The following is a 21,138-nucleotide window of genomic DNA, read 5'->3' as shown; positions in this document are numbered from 1 at the left end:
ATGAGTAACCAGGTTGGCAGTTTCCCCTGGCTTGCACAGGACAAAGATTCCTGCCAAAATCTCCTGCAAATGGCAAGTTATCTGGTTGAAGGTGTTCTGATTAGGTGCTCAAAGATAATTGTTACACTGTAAAACTTATCCTGGAGAACTTCCTGCAGCAAAGTGTTCTTGGACTTTCTCTTGATCTAACTGAAGGAGAAGACTGAGCAAAAGAGTGTTATTACTGCAGTTTTACTTCTCTGCTCCTGTTTGTCTTTCCTGGTTATTTCACGTAATCCTATTTATATTATATTATATTATATTATATTATATTATATTATATTATATTATATTAATATCTTATATTATCGACCATGTTACTTGACAGCTCCCTCTGTGAGTGAGCACACTTGAAAGATTGCAGTTCTACATACAGTTAATTCTTCCAATCTAACTACAGTGCAGCTGTTACAGGAAGAGATCATGGACTTAGCAGTACTAACACTGCAAATTCTCCTCCACTGAGAGATTAACATTATGAATAAAGAGAGTCTCATGAAAGTGTTACAGCAAGGGCACCCCTGCTTGCCTTTTTATAAGGGTTTGTGTTTAATGAGGTATTATAAGTCGACTTCAAAAATAGTAAATAAAAATTGAGAAACAAGAAAACAGGGCTCTTTGTGGGGTTTTCTTTTTTGTTTGAGTGAATCTAAATCATACAGGAGGCAGTGGCACAACGTATGTTTTAAACAGTTTATAATGTGTGTGGTTCCATCCTCTGTGAGTCAAGTCTCTTTCTGCAGGTCGATTATCTGAAGTTACCACCAAGGCTGACAACATAAGTATTAAAAGACAAGCAGTTAATTTTCATTTGTGATGTCAAACAATGCTTTAGAAAGCACTCCCAGGGAATCCTTTACCAACAGAATTATATATATTCAGAAGAGCTTTTAGAGCTTATTTTAAAAAAGAAAAACAACAACAAAAAAACACCTTAGTTTTGAATGGTTATTTTAAAAAGATCCAGATGAACTCTTATTCTGGACATCCCTAATAGCTAAAATTTAAGAACATGAATCCATATTTAATTTGGTTTTGATTCTTGGCATTGCAATTTATCTTTACAGTCAAAGGGCAGGGTAATTTTCTAGGGAATAATGACAGGCTGGGATGAGCTGAGTGCTCAGAGCACAGCTGTGAGCCATTACCACCACCTGATCATTAATCTCCAGGAAGTGTCCTGCATGAAGGAGTTGCAGTTATTGCTTCAGAGAATAATACTTGGAAACAATGAGCAGATGGATTATTCTTCTGGGTGGTACAGTTCCAGTTAGCATAGAGAAGACATTTCAGGGGAATTACCACAGACTGATGACTGACAAATTAGTCATTCCTGCTATCTGCAATCTTTCTCAATATCCCACTCAGTTTAGAGCTTGTTGGACAGCATAAACAGTATCAGTCACAAAAAAAAAAAAAAAAATAACCTTCATACTTGCTCCAGTACAGTAACCACTTACAAAATTAAGTCACTGATTTCTCAACTATTCCCTAATGAAGAGCTGAATTTTCAATATCCTGCTTGGTAAAAGACATTAAGTATTCATTGTACAAGCTGTCATTTGGAAAGAGTAAAAAGGAATTTTGTCCTTGTTAATCCCACTGTTTTCAGAATATCATCCAAATTTTTGCTCCTACAGCACTACACTTGTGGAAATGTACTGCAGCCTAATTAGTTCTAAGAGTTCTTAAGTGAAAGCTTCTTTACAAGTAATCTTAGCAGATTTCTATTCCTTCTTACCTTCTACATCCTTTAATTAGAATAAATATCCTGTCCCTATCAGACAGGAAAGGCCTGCTTAGACTTAGACATTCAGTATGTGCAGAAAAAGACAATTGTAACAGTGAAGTCCCTGTGCATGATCAAAACACATCCTATGATAAAAAAATAGGCAGCTGTCACCTGCCTAAAACACCTAATAAGCGAGTATGGCCTGGATCTCTTCAGAATGGAATTTTGCCTGAGCTTTAAATTACCACCTAGCAAATTTTCACATTTCTGAATGTTAATTTTCCCCTCAGGAGCACATCAGAGAACTGTTTTTATGTTGGCAGAGTTGGTTACAATCGGTGTAACCTCATTAAACCCGCACGTGTAACTTCAAATGCTATTAAATTCACTGTAGCCAGGGCCTATCTTTCTGTAAGTCGAACATGTTCCACGTGGGAAGTGCCCTGGTACAGAGTGAAAATATTTTTTGCAGCAAGCAGCTCACAGCCTTAGCAGTGGGCATTTTCTTTAACAGACATGGACAGCCCTACTTTGTTATCTTGTGTATGTTCCATGCATTAATTGTGTTAATAGCAAGGCAAAAGGAATCAAGAAAGAGGTAGTGGGAGAAAGAGAAGAAGGCATAGCAAACAAGTGTACAAAAAAGCTTTCATGCTGCCCAATGTCATCAAGCTTATTCTAGGATACACTCATAATCAGATCGATAACTTTATAACATCCCACAAGGAATCTGAATAAATAAGTGGCTTAGCCATAAAGCTTCTCAGTTTACCTGCATCTCCAGACAATGCAGCTGTGCTTTTACTTCGGGCCAGGAATGAGTGAGTGGGCGTCAGCAGCCTGCTAACAATGCTGCTCTCCCATGGACTCAGCTGTAGCCGGCGAGCTGAACATGCACCATACAAGCAAGATGTTAGATCAAACACTTTACAAATAACTACCTGTTGCAGAAATATTAGTATTATCTCCTCACTACTACACACCGCAAAAATCTCGACACACCTTTCAGAGATGAAAAGCGTACGATCATTTATTCAGTGTTTCGCATTTTATTCTTATTTTATTAGATTAACAATAGATATCTGAACATTCAGTTTGTGTTAGTGCTTGTGGCATTCAGGCAAACTGTTATCAGACTACTATTGATATTTTGCACATATGCCACATTCCCTGCTGGGAATGACAGCGTAACTTCAGTACTAGGAGAGCTGTTGCCACTCCTATAGGCTTCAACAGAGATGTTGAGATGGCTTTGTCCCAGCTCTTTCTATACATAAGGTATATAGTTCCAAATATCAAACAAACAAAAAAACCCAAAATTACTCAACCACCTTAATGAAAAAAACAAAGAAGGTTGTTTACTATCATACAGAGAATTTTGCCAAAGAAAGAGGTTTTGTCAAAGCACTGAAAAAGGTTACAAAGTGCCTCAACTGCAGGCACCAAGCTCAGCAGCTACAGTTGTCTCAATAACACATGAAATCACAGAATACAGTAAGTACATTTGATCATAAGTCCTCTGTCAAAAAGTCCTGCTAAAAGATAGTTTTCAATTTAGAACATTAACAAGAGCCAACATTTTTGCTCCGTTAGTCTGTTTTGAAAACACACTGCATATTTACGTGGCTGCAATCACTCCCTTGCTTTGATTTTTCCAAAATTGCCTCATGCATATTTAGCTTGTCAATATATTCCCTTTGCCTCACTATTTATATATTTATTTATTTATTTTAAAATACTAAACACTGATCATGGTGAAGTTGCAAGCAGAGAAGCCCTATAAATTATTCTGTGTTGAAGTAGATGTTTCTTTGATACTCTGATGTAATAAATTGTATTATAAGCATCACAAAACAAAATATTAAACTAGTTCTCAGAGTAGTTCATTGAAATAAGCTTAGACCATAGCAATAATCTTGATGTTGCAAGTGAAATCAGGTCGTCTTACATCTCAACACCCATTTGCCTTAGTTTGGTGCTTATGGTAACAAAACTGCAGTTTGAATTTATGAGGCTGAGTCTCTAAAACATTCATTGAAGTGACTGGCTGTAATAAACCTGTGATTAATTTGCATTTTTAAAGGCAGAGATCCATCACTTTTAACAGTCATAAACTCTGAATCTGTCTTTAATTTACTCCATGCTGAGCCCCATGAAGAGGAGCTGATCTCAATCTCATCCTATGACAATGTAATTGCCTAATACACCCTCAGTGAAGCTTTTCACTTCAAAAATTGCCTGCCTAAATTCTGCTAACTCAATAAGGGGCATTGGTATAGAAATATAGGACTCTCATAAACAGCAGGCTGTCTGAATAAATGTCCTTACACAATGTACTACTGCCAGGGCTCTTTGTGATTAATGGTTCCATTCTGCAGTGGTACAGATTATACAGAGACACAAAATGCCTTAAAGAGACCTCCATGACAATGCACACATTATCATTAACCTTGTAATTTAACAATGAAGAAAAATCACAGAACTACCATTAAAGTGCATGCAATAATGGTAAAATCTTTTCTTCCTTTCTTATCCAGGCGCCACGCTCAGTATTATCACTATAGAAAGCTGTTGTTGCAAGATAACAGGTTTTTTGTGTGTGTTGTCTCAGGCTTTAGTAGGTGAGGCTCACAGGCATAAGAATGGACAAGTCTGGAGAAACTATCAATCATAGTTCAACACAAAAATCACACAACTTCAGAAAGCAGCCTCAGAAATTTTTGGCCAGTAAATGTGTATATTATCAATACCCTGGAGTTCATGTGAACAGATGATGTGTAAATCCCTTAGTGTAACATGGCCCTGCAAGCCAGCTGCAAAGAAGTTGTGTCAAGAGGACACAGCTAAGAGACTGATGACTTAAAACACTAAATCATTGTGTCTCACCTATTGCATGTAATTTGCCCTAATGGTGAGTGTGGTTTAACTCTCCATTCTTTTTGGACCCAGCATGGGGCAACTTATAGCCACATCACCTAAGAGAAGCAATCTTGTGCCCACAGCATCCACCTAAGAGCACTGAGGCCATGTTTGGGGGTGAACTAGCTGATAACTGCCAACAGAGACACCAAGAAATTCTCTTCTTCATATAAGCAACAGGGTTGTCCACTTGTCCACTGAGTTTCAAGAAGAGTATTAACATCTAAATGCTTTCAACAACTTAACTTTGGTGTCCATGTCACACTGAAGCAAACTGAGTACAAAATAAAAAATATCCCAAAATAATTAGACCAGCTTTAAAACAATGAGGTCAGTTTGTGCGTTTTTTCTTGCTGGGTTTTATTTGTTTGGTTGTTGATGGTTTTTTGTTGTTGGTTTTTAGAGTTGTTTTAGGTTGTTGTTGGTTTTTAGAGTGATGTTTTCAAGATTTAGTCCTTCAAATCATCTGAAAGGCAAGGGGAAACAATATTCTTTGTGCTCATGCAGTGTTAGGCTATCACTCTTAGAACTGTTGGCTCCTGGTTTCCTCACAGGAAGGAATAGGGTTGCTGGTGCACGCACCCCTACCTCCAGCTACAAGCCAGTTAGTTTAAACAGATTAAATGAAGATCTCTAAAGCCTACCTTGTAACTGAAAAACACACAAAGTCCCAGGGAGCTGGCAAGAGTGAATTGACTAAAATAATCTATATTTGTCCTCAGGATACACAAACTTAACACTGTCTTAGCAGCAGCAAAATAAATTGAAATTAAGCAAACAGAAGCAACTTATTAGGCTCTGGGAACAGATGGTAGGCAGGGATTTAACATACCTCCTGATAAGCACCAAGAAGGAGACTCTTATTGGTAACAGTGGTGTTTGCTCATAGAGAGCAACAAACATGTTGAAGAGTAAATGGGGAAAAACTACTTTATGCCTAGATTCCCTTTCAACAGGAAGCAATACTGAACCTCTTGTATTTCTTCCATAAAAGTGGAAGACAAAGTTGATTGTGTGATTAAGACCATCCCTTGTTTGAAAGAAAAAAGCACTGCAGAGAGGAGGAGGAACAAAACTATGCTGCAAGTTTTGCTTTTCAAAACTAAGAAAGTGTGTAACTCACTCCTCATCTAAAATATTATCCACTTGCTAGGCTTTCCCTAAAGAGCACATTTACCAAAACTTATTGGTCAACAGCACTTTTCTTCACTTGAATATGTGTTCATGTTGTTAGTTTCAACTCCACTGACCTGTACCACCAGCATAAAAGAGCAAGAAATGTGTTCTATCTGCATGACTGTAAAAACTATGATATAGAGCTATACAGCAATACTATACTTGAAAAAGAATTGACCAGTCTTTTGAGCAATTAGTTAATGAAAGCTTTTGTCTTGTGCTAGACCAAATTAAAAGCAAAATAATCCTGTCCTTCAAATGCTGCAACAGAAGACATGCTCTTGATGACAGGTATAAGACACTTAAGGTAAGCTTATCATCCTCATCTCCAATTTGCTCTTTTGCAGCTAGGAGTACACATTACATACTAAGTGTGACTGGGTGCCTTCTAGAAGGTAAAATGGGGAGTAAATAGATCCTTCCTTTAAATAATTGTCTTAAGATGTTGAGGCCACTGGAAAGACCAGTGGTGCTTCTCCTGATACACGCTCATCTATATTTAGGTGAATGCCTTTAATAAGGAAGAGGGCACTTAGAGCATTTGGATTTGCTTTCTGTCTTGGAATCTGTGAAAGACATGAGACTTCTGAAGAGTTCTGTGCAGTTTTAATAAAAATGCCAAGCAAAAAAAGCATAACATTTGAAGTTTTTGATATAAGACCATCACTTCCATATATTCCTTCCCTTTCCCCACCACTAGACCTCCTAACTTCTCCTAATTCTGAAATGGGCGGTAAAAATTATCGCTCAATCAGTTACGGTCCAGAAGAGACTATCCTTCATATTCAATGCTTGATGCTGGCTTTTTTCCCCTCCAAAGATCATTTTACAGAGAAACATCCCCTGGCAAAGAACAGCAATCATCCAGAAAACTATATAGACACCAAAAAAACTAATAAAATTAAAACTGATGTGATCTCGACATTTAGAGCAAAAGATGCTTTGGAATAAATCATTTTCTAACATAATCCATTATTTTTCACAATGTACCAGACTCTGCAAGTAGCTTAGCCCACTAGAATTAACATGGCTCATTAAATCAACCAGATACACATGTACAAGCATACACATAAACCAGCACTTCCTTAATGATGATATCCAGCAATCAATTTTGCAACACAACCAAACTTCCATTCTAAAAATTTTTTTTGGAAACATGCATTTATCAGGATTGAAATGGTACAGAACTCTTCATTCTTAGTCGAGGACAAAAATTCCTATCAAGTACTTTTCTGTAAAGCTCTTTGCACATGTTATACAAGAGATGTTCTTTTATAAAACTCCTTTAAGCTCAATGCTTCAATCTCATAAATCCTCAGAACACAGGCAGCAATTCAGCTGTGTTAATTTATAAAAGCTTGTTTATCATTTGTGCAGAGTTGTAAAAATAAAAAACATACATCGGAATAAAGCAATCTTTGAAAAGTAACTGGACACAAAAAGTCAATAAACAGACCACATAAAACCAACCCATAGCTTTTCAATAAAAATAATCAGAAATGGTAATAACTGTTTGAAAGCTTCATGCAACACGTTCTTAGATATTCAAGACCTACTACCAAAGAAAGGAAAATAAAACAAAGCCAGAATGGCCTAATGCAAATAAAAGGTAACACATGATTGCATGCACTATGGAGCAATGTGCTCTTTCAATTGCTGTACCTCATTTACTAAAAACCTGACAGAAGCACCGCTTTTATAATTTGCTAAAGTAAGATTGTTTAGGTCAGGTGTCTTGTTTTAAAAAACAAGAAATATATATTAACTTCTCACAGGAAAAAATGTTCAACCATTTACTTTTCACACTTGAAGTCTTTTCACTCCCATTTAGATGAAGTACAGAAAATGACTTCAGAAGCTTGTTTCATGTGTAAAGTAATACACTGCTAGAGAACATTCTTTCTTGCTCTTATTTTTTCCTTTTTTCTTTGAAACTGTACCTCTGTCTGGAGAATTTAGTAATGTTGCAGATGAGGAGGAGAGCCGCTTGTTAATGACTGGATCAACATGTTTCGAAAGGTTCATTGTTGAAACAGACCGCCTGTCTGGATCTAAAACAAATGGAGATAATGCTAATTGACAGCCCACATGCAGTACTGCAACTTCCTAGCTCACTAGTGGGAGGAGGAAAACATGACTAGGTCACTCCTGCTCTACCACAAGAACTTTCAAAACAGAATGGAATTCTCAGCAGATGCGCTACAGGTGACTCAAAGACTCGGCACAAAACCATTGAATTCGAGTTTAAAGCATATAAAATATTCTGTTTGTTGGTTATCACTCAATCAGGTTGCAGTGTGAGGATGTAATGGAGGATTTAAAGTGAATACTAGTTGACAAGATGGCATTTCCTTGCTCCTTTGAATGTTCTCAGAAAAACTGTGCTGATGACTTTGAATAGAAAGCTTCAGGGAAAGACCAAGATGCTTGGAAATGTCAGGTTATTCATAAAAAAGCCCTTAGCACCTGCACAAAAGGTGAAATTTGATGGGGCACTATCACTAGGCAGAGGTCTATATCATGACAATAGAGTGCTGAAAACTTATGGGAAGACTAGAGCACAAGGGAAGCAAGTAGAAGCCCAAAAGGAATTAAAAGTTTTAGTTCAAAATCCTGGAGTTATGTGTAAGTGCTAAACTACCTGCCACAGGATCATTTTCTACCTGATGTGTGTGAAATTGTAGTTGTTCAATCCAAAACAGCACAAAACTTAATGGATAAAGAAAATGAGTCTCTGTGAAAGGCTAGAGCCTACTTCCAATGTACATCCTTGGTATGTAATACCACAGGGGTTTATTTTGCTTTCAGGCTGTGTACATGTTAGAGCAGTATTACATCATTTGCCTGTGCAACTGCTGCAGAGTCAGCAGCTTGCACACTGCTGGGGCAGGGATGGATGTTTCAAGCATACAGATAGCACACACTTTGTGCATGACCATGTGCCACATGCAGGTTGCTGCCCATGGCAGAATAGGAGGCATGAACTATACACCTTCTGTTCTCTCTTGAAAACAAACAAAGTTACATGCATCAACTATGCGTCCTCCATAGCAAATTTTCACTTGGATACCTGACATTTGGAAGATGCTGAGAGAAACAGTTCTTCTTTTGCTTACATTTTAGAGTGTATTGAACCTCAGCACTACTCAGCAAAAGCATTCAGCCATGCTGATATGCAATGAAGCTTGAACATATGCAAATTTGCTCTGCTGACTCATATCTGTGTGTGCAAAAATATGTCCATGTTTTGGAAACAGATACAAACTCAGGACACCGGCAACATTAAGAAGGATGTTGCTGAAATATTACCTGCAATTGCTTATTTAAGACAAGTTCATTAACATTGTATTTACCTTTTCTGATATAATGGATTAAGGTATACTCACTCTGTACAAAATATTTTCACAGAAAGATAATGCATAAAACCACTTTGATTCTGTCTAGATCTATGAAATTTATAGAATCCACTAGAAATCATTGGGGTGAAAAAGATTCTCCCTTTCCCCATGTGATTATCTGCTCACTTTGTCTGATGCTGGAATGACTCAGTGTGGGTACAGAACCAGTAAACCAGGTACTGGAACAGGGATAAAATTCCAAAATGAGTTTCAGAATCTTTAAGATCTTTAAAAGGAAATCCAAATGTTACAACTAAGAACAAGACCTCTGACATGACTATCCCACACTGATCTATATTGGAGAATGCTGTCTGTGAGTCAGTACTGGAGACTGGATACTAAGGCTACGTGTTATGCAGATTTTTGTCAGAACAATATTTGTGGGAATGGGGTGGGTATTTAATCTCCTATATCTAATCTATAGATGAGAAAATCTGTAGTATATCAGAAAACAAAATAAAGAATGTAATGGATAAAACAGCTTTTGGAAGATGACAAGTGACAATATGAAAAAATCACCTATTGCATTTGGCATGCCAACTTTTCTCCTGTGTCTGTGAACATTATTTAAATAAATGAAATTCAGCATGAGGACTTGTGTGCAAGTGCTGGCATTATGAAACTTATAAATGTAGAATGGGCCAAATGCAATCCATCGTCCACAAGATTGATGGTTTCTTTGTTCTAAAAAAAAGAATTAAACTATCCATGAGTAACACATCAGCCAATGGAGCTGTTTACTTCTCTGTGTTTATGCGCAAAATAATTGTAAATCCTGTATTATACAGTATGCTAAAAAGGTTTTAGAAAAAAACAAATATTCCAACTGGGTTTTCTTGAATTCGAGTAGAAAGAGTATTATTCTTTATTTCAGTGAATTGTGCCAAATCTTTAGAGTCAGCCAGTAGAAATTCTCCATAGAAAAAAATAAATATTAATGAATAAACCTGATACTAACAATAGTTCTAATCTATCAGCATGGTGTTAAGCATGCATTGCAACTACATGAAGGTGGTTTAGTTACTTGTGATCTCATTTCCTGAGAACTAGCTATGGGTAAAGGAGTCAACAAACCACAGCAATTATGTACCAGGTTTTCTAGCACCACCCAGAGATCTGAAGTGGTGCTCCAGGCCTGCTAAATCGAGAAAGGTGAATGATGATTCAAAAAAATAACCTAGGGATAGAATGCAAGACAATGATTTTTCACAGTAAAGAAAACAAAAATCAAGTAAGTTATACAGAGTTAAGCAAAAAAAGTAACCTTGTATGGGAAAATAACTGTTTATTGAACTTATACATGACAGAGTTGAGAATATTCTTTTCTCATCTGTTTTTTTTTTTTTTCCTCCTTGATGAAAGGTTGGATATATTGGAATGTACACATTAAAGTACAAAGAGAGGAATTCTAAGTAACACTTTCTGGTGAAATAAAGGACAAGTTCTCCTTTTCAGGTTCCACTCATATTTAACAGGGCATATACAGATTAATGATCGGCATATTAAGTTAGAGAAGATAGTTATTCAGAAAAGCAAATAGGTAAAATTCCTTTAACCTTAATTTGCCCATTTTAAGATTTTCTAGGAGAAAAAAGGGACTTCAATATCCCAAAAATATCTGCACAAGGCAGAGATAATCTTATTGCAAAGAAGCGTTTTGTTTCCTTGTGTCTGTTTTAATCTCAGTATTTGGTCATTTCCACCAGACCTATTTTTCGAGCCTTGACATTTAGCATTTGCACACAGTAGCTCATAACACAAGACTGACACAGCACAGGCACACCCACAAACAACAGCAGAGCAGCAGAAGCGAGAAGCTGCAGCAAGGCAGAGTTACAGAACTAATCAACTCCTGAAAAGTGCCTTTTGTTCAGATTTCTCTTTGTTATCTTTTTGCTCCACAACAACATCCACAAACATGCCATTGCTAGCAATAAGATCAAGAGCAAAGAATTTACACCAGCACACACTGAATCATCCTTCTTCTTAACAGAGGCAAAGTAAATCCAGCTAACTGGTGGGGCAGAAAATTGGGCTAGCAACCCAAGCCTCCCTCCCTCTTTACCTGTGTTATTAATGCGGTTATGGAGTGCTCCTCCCCAGGACCACCTGTTCTGCTTTTGTTTTGGCTTCTGACTTCTTTCAATTGTGCGACGTACAACAGCTTCATGTCGTTCCTGAAGTAAAACAGGACAACACATTTGCACGATATAGTTTTTTTAACTTAATCGTCTCGTCAAACCTTTCTACCCTCCTCCACGTGGGCAAAACGCAGCAGGCATCCTGGCAGGTTATGTGCTGCTTACTGGGACACTCACTCAGATCAACCATCCTAACTCTAGAACAGGATGAAGCAGTAATTAAGCCATAAATAAGTTAAAATATTAACTGTAATTTTGGAAGGTAAGATCTGTTTGAGACCTACAGAACTGCAGAGAGAAAACAGTGGCCCTCTTGCGGCAGTCACTATACAAAAACACCCTGGGGCTACTTTCCACCTTGGGTATCCCACCTACTAAATGGGAAAGAGAGGAAACAAAAAAAATGACACAAGCGTGAGCTGCATGTAGTTCCCAGTTTGACTGAGACAAGTCAGACAAGAACATATTTCATTACATACACACTCTCTTAAAGGTTTTGCTGCTCCAATTGTTTCACCTTATCTTATGGTAAAAGCGAGATGAAAAATGTTTTCAGGACATTTATTCTTACCTTATCTTCTTCTAATCTCTGCCTTCGCTTCTCCTCTACAGCCGCTCGCCTTCTCTCCTCCTTTAATCTCTGCTCTTCCAGCTTCTTTCTCCGTTCCTCCAGGTGTTTTTCATAATGTTGCCGGGCTCTCTCTTCTCTTTCTATCCAAACAGATTCTCTTGCCGCTGTGAGAAAAATCAGCAATAAAAGTAGTACCATGCTATATCTGCCGAAGCCTTTAATGCAATTTGGATAACCAAGCTAAATGGAAAAAAATTTGAAACCATTTTCTTAAGAAGATACACGTAATATCCTAATCCCATCTTGGTCACACATTCATTTCATCTCTATTTACTTATTATGAGTCAGCACCAGAAACAGTTCAATTATTTGAGCACGTAGTTTCTATGAGGAAGACAACATTTTTTCTTATTTTACAATACCTAAATATTTAAGTTGGATATTTGTACACGCACTTCTGTTACACAAAGCATGATAATTCTCTGTAAGTTTTTACTGCGAAGAGAAAGAAAAAAAAAAAAGATAAAACTATTACTGGTGTATAACTATATGATGAATACAAAACTCTTATGGTAGAAATGAATGGGATAGCAATTCTAGAACCTGGACTGTTAGCTGTACAAACAGCGGACCAGAAGGAAACCAGTTACCCACCAAGGAAACCAAAGGTCCAAAGTTCAGTCTTTCATACAACTCCACTGCTGCAGAGCTCTGAATGATGGGTTTCAGAAGTGCTGGTCAAGATGAATCAAGACGCATTACACAAGACAAATTTTATTCCCCACCAGGGGCTGAATTGTCATGAAGGTACTGTCTGGAACACAGGCTCAAACTGCAGTCCACATGAAACCATTTAAATATGATATTCTAGACCTCTCACCATTGCTTATTTGAGTTTCACATCCCAAAATCTTCTGTGTTCCAAAAACCCCTCATTATTTTCTTTTTTAAAATTCTTCATTTTCAGGAACTGTCAGATGGGCATGCACGAAGACATGAATGTGAAGGTTGCAAGGCAAACATTGCTGAGAACCTCATTAGAAAACTTTACACAGAAGGTGCACATTGAAAACACAGCAGCAACAAGGAACCAGGACAGCAAAGTATCAAAAAGATTTTCAATTTCCAAGACCATCAATGTGAGGAAGTTCTCCACCTAATTCTGGGAGAGTATTTACAAAATTCGATCAGGAGCTGTGTGTATCTGCATGTGTGGCTTTGTGAGAGAGAGAGGGAGAGAGAAAAAAGAGACCATAATGTTATGATCACTGCTCTAGAACAGAACCTCCAGCCTTCAATTATCAGAGGTGTTATTTGACACAATGACATATCTGAAAAAAACCCAAACTGAATGCTTCTAGGTATTCAGAGCAGACATTCCAATCACTGCCAACCATGCTAGGGCTCACCTTCACCAAACTGCTCTTCTTTCTCCTCGAACAAATTCCAGCTCACCTGGTAAAGAGGTAAGATTGTACTCTAAACCTTATGTACTTGAATTTGCTGTCTCACTAAAGAATTTCTACCCTGTGTAGACAAGTTCATATGCAGAGTATCTCCCTTAAGAAAACAGCTCTGCACTATTTCAGATGTCAAATACTCTGCTGAGAAAAGCAAACAGCAGTTTTAGCTTTGATGTGGTATTCGAAATAGCAGAGATGTTTGTTCAGCAGCTACAAGCAACCATCTGGAACCCTCTTGGCAAGACTGGTGGAAGTTCAGCAAGACGTTTTCAGGAAATTTAACAACCATAGCTACATTGTTAACAAGAAGGAATAGTACAGCTGCTTTAAGACAATTACTAAGAGGTATTAACAATATTAACTAATTACTAAATAATTACAATAACAGGAGTCACCTACGAACGTGGAATACTTATGACTATTCTCATGAGACATGAGAAAATTTATGGAAATACTTTTCCATGCTAATTTAATTAAGGGACTTGAAGGAGAAATGTGACCTGCAGACAGGCAGAAAAGAGGAAAATACATCAGAAAAGCAGCTTCTAGGCTAACTGAAATCTGCAGAGAGGCTCCTTCCTCTATAATAATGCCAAATAATGTAACAAAAGAGCCAAAATTGGTGTTCCAAATGGAAGACTAATTTGTAAACCAGAAAGACTCGTCTGCTGCTCCTTTTTGGGAGCCGATAACTTATCAAGAAATTGGATGGACAGAGAGAAGACTCTCACTGTGAGCTACCCTTCTCCTGGGACTATATGACCTCTCATGATGCAGTCTTTCTGTTGCCTGGGCCCAGAGAAGACTGAGCACCTTTTCCAGTAGTTTGGGTTACATCCTGAAGAACTGAAATATCAGACATGTCATCTCTGAGGTACCATCCCATCTTTTTGTATTTGATTTCTGCTTAACAGTTCAGCTTCACTAATCAGTGCCTTGGACAGAAGTGCTGTCAGCCTGCCACCAGAAAAGTGGTGATTTTTTGCAAAAGCTTGCTCTTAGTGTTAGATTCTGAACAGTTAGATTGCAGCATATGATCAGCCCAAGAATAAGTAACCACATCAGTATGAACTGTACTGTTCTTTCCACTTACTCTACATGCATTCACCTTGGTTTCTTCAGAAATGTCTGAAGAATTATTTAAGGATAACATTCTCAGCAACCCAGGAAATTTCAACCGATAAACTTATTTTTTAAAAGTAAATAATTACTATCTTTAATTCTATCTAAAAAGTGGCAAAAGGCATTTCTAAAGTGCTTACACTTAAAGGGAAAACAGATTAGACAAACACAAATCTTTGGATTTTGCACTGCTAACTTTTCATGTTAACTCCTTTCTCCTGAATCTTTGATGAAAATTTCAGAGAAAGTTAACACTATTACAGGATAGGACCATTTTACATCCCCCTATTCATAACACACACATTCTAAAATTGTATTTTACCCATTCCTGTGAGGTTTCATGACCATTTTAACCACATGCTAGCTGGCACCAAGAGGAGCAGCGCTTGCCCTTCTCTAGGTCCTGAGTTCATAACTCCTCCTCCCCATGCTGACAACGTGGGACTGAGATCAGGAGGACCAAGGAAACTAGTAAAAAACAGGTTGCTTCCACACTTTTAAGTTTCTGACACTCTTAGCTGCAGCTGGTCCTAGTAGAGATTGGTCAGCCTGGGCAGATGGGTAAGAAGACATCCTGCCAAATGGGTTTAGGGTGTTCTGAAAGGAGAGGAAGCCTCAGGGCAGAAATGGGACTGCTGGGCAGTGCAGCTAGGACTGACTGAGCAATCCTGACACAAGACAGGATATATTTTCTTCAAATTTAATTCTTTCGGTTCCATCAAAAGAACCAATAATTATATCCTGGACACCTGTCTGAAAACAGGAGTTTGATAAAAGGTGCAGTGAGGCTGGGAAATCCTGCCTATTACGCATGAGGACACAAAAGAAGGGAAGAGACACTCAGAGCCTGAGTTTATGGGCCTTAATAGATAAAATATTTTACTTCATAAACCCAAAAATGAACAGAACTTAACTAAGAATGCAATGTGAACAAGACAACATTTTTCCCATTTCAACACTTTTAATCTTCCTTTTTTTCTTCAAATAATTGTTCATTAGTGCTAGACTGTAGTAATGTTAAATAACTGTTAAATGCTATCCCTGGAGGACATGGTATTACTCTCTCTTGTTCTTTCTGTATAATTACTTCCTGTGAAGGTTCTCCTGTTAGTTTTCATCTTCAGAATTGTTTCCTATTTGAGACTACTGTTATGTTTCATTTCTGATAAGGAAATGTTTCAGTTCTGAGGGCAGCATTGTGCAGATACACACAGGCACAGAGCTTGTAGTAACTTCAAAAAGTATAGGATTTTATTAACTTACTTTATTCTAGCATGCACAATCTGTAACAACTTGCCTTAATTTCCAGTCTTTATTATTTGTGTATTTGTAGATGTCATATACATGGATCTTGGAAAAAAAAATGAGAATCATTCCCTATCCTCTTCTTAAAAGAAAATCAGGAGTCTATTTCATTTAGTGTATGCATAATTTGACCTTTGTTATACGTTTTATCTTCCCTAGGTAACCATTCAAGAGCAGAACTAGATCTTTCCCTTAAACAACATCATATGTATGCAGTCTAAGTTAGATCACCATGGTGCTATACAATTGCATTTTTAAAATCCCATAGCAACAGCACAGCTACCCTGTTTTATAGACCCTGAGCACACTAAGTAACCCCAACAACGTTGTTCAAAACTGCAATTTAACCAAACCTATTTGGGGAAGTCTTGAAACATCCATTCCTTTGAAAAAGCTAAGAGCATCTAAGGACCTTAATTCATGCACCTCATCAAAGTCCATCTACCTGCAGCATGTTGGCTTCCACTCAGTAGTCACCGATGTACAGACCATAATGATAATATCAAGACAAGCCACTGCTCTGAGCCAAAAGAATTCCACAGATCAACTGGATCTTTGGTGCTTGGAGTCTGCTTACAATGACAACCCAGCATGAAAAGGCTTCTTGGTTCTCTACTGAAAATAAAGCGTCCTTGCTTTATTTAAAGTATCCCTGGAGGATACAAGAAATTTAAGAAAAGCAAAGAATAAAAAGCCAACAACTTTTTTTTTTTTTTTTTTTTTTTTATCACTGGAATATCTAAAAGACATGGAGATTGATTTACAGCTGGTGCTGTAAATTGTTAAAACTGCATTCCTGGTGGTAATTTCCATAGGCTTTAGCCTGTCATGCTATTTAGAAAAAGTAATGAAAATAGTTCAAGAGTAGGTTCAGAAAAAGAAAAAGGCTGAAAATATTTCTTTAGGTTATGGTATGTGAAAGACTTAATTTTCACATACACTCACTGCTAGGAAGCCAATCATCATGTTAAAACTCTGGATACAACACTAATTTCCAGAGAAGGGATGATAAAATCAGTTCTTGATAAGGAAAGACAGCTACAATGATAAGAGCACACACTACTGATGGAATAACCAAGGAAAATGGAAGTGTTAGGGTGAAATAAGTTATATTAAAAGATATGAAGCTGATTTTAAAAAAAAAAAAGCAAAAAAAAAGCTACTTCTATCATCTTTAATTTATAGTCAAAAGGCAGCAGGAAATATACACTCACCTGTTAAGCCAAAAAACCTACTAATTTTATGCTCAGACCAAGTATTTAACTAGTTCATAAAAGCATGATTTATGCTACATCTGTTTCTTGAGAAAAAGTGCAATATCTATTTTCATTAATTTAACTTTTTCTGTAGATAGGGAAATAATCTTTCATCCTTTTTTTTTTTTTTTTTTTTTTAATGGTATTAATCACATTTTACTTTTTATGAGAACCAAAGGAGAATGCTTTATTTTGTTTTCACTGCTTCTTATACACACTGCTCAGATTCTTGCATGACCTTGAGGGCTCACTTTTTGCCACCTACAAAGCAGGTAGTGACATAAGTTAGTGTCCTTAGATATATGATGATATCTTCAAGAAAAATAAAAAGTTTAAAGTAATATATTTTAATTTCATTCTCCTATCTCTATTTTGGAATTTGCAGAAACTTTTTTCCTGCTACATCCCACAAAAAATAACGGGTTATATTCCAAGGTAAAACTTAAAGTTTACTCAAGGGTTAAAGAAAGGCTACTCTAAGGTAAAAATTAGGAAGCCCTTTTCTGAATATGTAGGTGTGATTTAGAAGAACAGCAAGCACAGAAACAGCTTCATAAAGATACACCAAATGCCTTGCTGATAGAAGGAATCAGCAGATGAACCTACAGGAAATAATGATACCTCTAAAATGTCTGATCAGATTGGAAAAGCAGCTGATCTGCAGGATGTGGAAAATATGCACTTTAATAATGGTTTCTCTAGAGCAATGCTAAAACCTGTGCTCAGGTTTAGCCAATGCTGGACTTTTTAGACCTGTATGTCTAAAAGAAAAAAAAAATTTAAAAATGAAGCTTTTTTCTCCCTTTTAAAAATGCTCATTGGCAGCACGCAAGTATCATTCAAAGAAAGTTTTACTAGATTCAAATAGCACCTGCATGCAAAAAAAGCTTAAATGGCATAGGAACATTTTCATTAAAGCTGCAAAATACAAAGAAAAGTCTGAGTGCCCTAATGACTTAGTAAAATCTATATATTTTAACATTTTAACACAGTCACGTGACACAAGGACACAAAATTAGAGCACAAAACCAAGATTTAGAAATTGCATCCTGGACATGTTGTTAATACCTTCTGCTTGTTTGCAGACTAGTAATGCTGGATTATATTAGAAAACAGCATAATGAAGGCTGTATTGCTGGCACCTCTGAAAAGAATAACTGAGGAAAAGAAAATAAGGTCAATCAAGCCAGAAACATTCCAATATTAAGAGACTCATAAGATTTGAAATGGATCAATTTACATACAATTAAATAGTTTAATGAGGGAGATGTTAGGTGCAAACCATGTATGTTTTGTGGGGAAATAATTTTGTGGTTTCTTTCCCCTATTATGCAGACAGACAGAGACATTCTTAGCAGGGGTTTTAAGCCGTGAGGGAAGGTGGAACATGCACAAAGTGTCTAAGTCTCTATTTTCTGTTTATCCATGTGAAGCAAGGGAAGCTCATCCTCCCGAGCTCCCAGTTTTACTGCCCCTTCTGCTGTCCCTTCATTTTAGTCCTTTTGCTCCTGGTTAACTGCCTATATTTTAAGGAAGATCAAGTCTAGCACTGCACTTTCTCAATCTGTCTTTTGCATCCATCATGAAAGGACAGCTTACCTGACTAGAGATCCTATAGTCTTTGCCAATCTTTCCATCCTTTTTTTTTTTTTTTACTTTACAGCACTGATCTCAGCAATAGCTTTCTCCTCTGACTGCTGTTCCACCTTTCCTCTCTGCCAGCTCTGCACTGTCTGAGACTGTGATCACCTCCCTGCTGCATTAGCAGAAAAAGAGATCAGTGATGCTTTAGCCATACCTAAAAATAGGGATGTTCCACCAGGCCATAGAAACAGCTGGCTTAATGAATTGTAAGGTGAATTTCAGAGCTGTAATTAAAGCTGAAATGATGTTAAGATTCTCTAAGCCACCTTTTCCCCTGTAACGATACTTTGAGGGGCATTCAGCACATACATTTTTAAATTAATCTTCTTTATAAATCATTTTCTTGTCTTATAAACACTTCTAACACTCAGGTTCTCCAAGGACATCACAAATTTATATTCTAGAGTCCCAGTTTCTGCAGGGATTCTGACTGTGGAAATTCTGGATAAAGCTCTGTCCCCAACTATCAGAGAAGAGAATAAGCTAGAAGGAATTCACTGACAGAAAAAAAAAATTGTATTTTTATTTATGTGATATTTTGCTGATTAGCACTTTTAAATGGGGAAGGAATTAGATCATAACATAATCTTTAAATATTATTTTAATGCTTATGCATTTACTATAAGTATTACGAATTTCATATTTAACCAACCTGAAACTCAGTCATATTATGAAAACTAAGATTAATAACACATTTCCTTAAACAAAAGGTTAAATCAGATTACAAGATTACCCTCTTTTGTTTCCATTGCCAGAAACTAAATGAGCCATGTGTCCTTGTCAGGATCATAATTGTGATTTAAAAAGGTCAGTCTACAAGCAGTATTAGTGTAGGTAAAAGATTCACATATGTAAGACTTGAAATGGTTTGCTCAGGAATCAGGGACTGGGATATTGTGAAGTAAAAACAAAATATCCCCGGCTCCTCCTCTTTGCTAGGCAACAAGGTAACGCTATCAGAATGAAACCTGTTTTAAAATCACAGTAACTTTCACTGTTGAAAAACACATTTTTATTTTATTTTCCATTTATGGAGAACTAGGTCTATGCTAATAAATGCAACATGCCCAGAGACCAACTGGCACAGAAAATAATTCACCTAGTATGTTAAACTTTTATTCCCTAAAATAGTGACATTACTCAACCAATACCTGAGAAAATGCCCATGGGCATCCCCTGAGAATTTCCAAACCTTGTCTGGAAATCAGAAAAGAGACAGCTAGTTAACTGAGGCAAAACCCTGCCAGGATCCATCATAACAGCTGAATAGAAGAAAAATTCAGATTCAGCACCAGAGAATGCTCTTCAGTGCTGTTTAATTCACCACTACAGATAACACCATTGCGCCAGAATTAAGGGTGAAGGTCACTTGCTGAAAAAGCAGAAGGTTTTATTCAACTTTTCCAGTTTGACCAGACCATCTACCATGTTTGCCTTCACAAACAACTCACTCCTGACCTGAGTGCCATACAGAGCCTCCTGGACCAAACAAAGCCAATCAAGCTGGCACATTGCTGAGTTGGAGCCAGGAGAAGTGTGGCAGCCCTCTTCAACTCTGTCCTCTAAGAGCAGCCTCATTGGACATCTACCAACCTCACTTAGCATCCCCTCCCTTGGGATCCCCATCTTCCACAACCCAGAGAGGTTGGCTGCACAAAGAGAGAACTGATATTCTTATTTTAAAGCACAAATGTTAACTTCAGGCATAGGCACTGTGGGGAAGAGTGTCAGCAGAAACATGATAAATGCAAAAATGATTACTAAAGATCCAGTGACACATTGGAAGACGTTGGACACATTTAATACAGTCAAATAGAGATTACCCTAAAAAATCCTTTAAGGTCTGAATGCACATATTAACAACTAATATGTTACCAAATAGTCAGGTAAACTTCAAAACATTTGAAGCATGGCTGCTAAGCAATTCCCTTGTTTCTGCTCACATGAAAAGGCAAGTTTAAGAATAATATAACAAAAGTATAGAGAATTTATATAGAATAATAATTTCTAGAGAAGAATATAACAAACAAATTATACAACTTATTAGTTACAGAAAACATGAGTTGCACAGAAAAAAAGCCAACAAACTAATCTGTCAGAAGTGCTGGGATGGCATTTCAAAAGCAATGCTTTTTCTACAGTGAAGGAACTGAAAAAATCCTTCTTCCTTGATGGGCTGATTAGTTGAAATATCATGCATGTCACTTTTTGCCTTCTACATTATCTGAAGAAAGTTCCAAAATTAGATATGAATATACTAAGGTGAAAGGGGCATTTTTGTAGAAGCATTTTTATTCCTTTCAGTTAGGCAGCATAACATGATCCTCAAGAAATATCAGATAGAGACAGTCCTACCACACAATCTCTATATA

At 37.1% G+C, this 21,138-nt stretch overlaps 1 protein-coding gene across 8 annotated transcripts in view; it reads right to left on the bottom strand.

The window, feature by feature from the left end:
* Nucleotides 1–21,138, bottom strand: part of MAP7 (microtubule associated protein 7) — a 121,383-nt gene that overhangs the window by 23,700 nt on the left and 76,545 nt on the right. For all 8 annotated transcript variants that reach the window (XM_030447448.1, XM_030447449.1, XM_008494048.2 and 5 more), the window contains 4 exons: nucleotides 11,977–12,140; nucleotides 11,330–11,441; nucleotides 7,807–7,917; nucleotides 2,544–2,657 (listed from right to left, as the gene is read on the bottom strand). In XM_030447448.1, coding sequence (XP_030303308.1) covers nucleotides 2,544–2,657; nucleotides 7,807–7,917; nucleotides 11,330–11,441; nucleotides 11,977–12,140 — 501 coding nt within the window. The remainder of the gene's footprint in view (nucleotides 1–2,543; nucleotides 2,658–7,806; nucleotides 7,918–11,329; nucleotides 11,442–11,976; nucleotides 12,141–21,138) is intronic.

This window comes from Calypte anna, chromosome 3 (assembly GCF_003957555.1).
Source record: "Calypte anna isolate BGI_N300 chromosome 3, bCalAnn1_v1.p, whole genome shotgun sequence".
In the NCBI taxonomy this organism is placed as follows: Eukaryota; Metazoa; Chordata; class Aves; order Apodiformes; family Trochilidae; genus Calypte; species Calypte anna.
The sequence above is the reverse complement of the archived record's forward strand: the minus strand, read 5'-3'. Positions and strand labels throughout refer to the sequence as shown.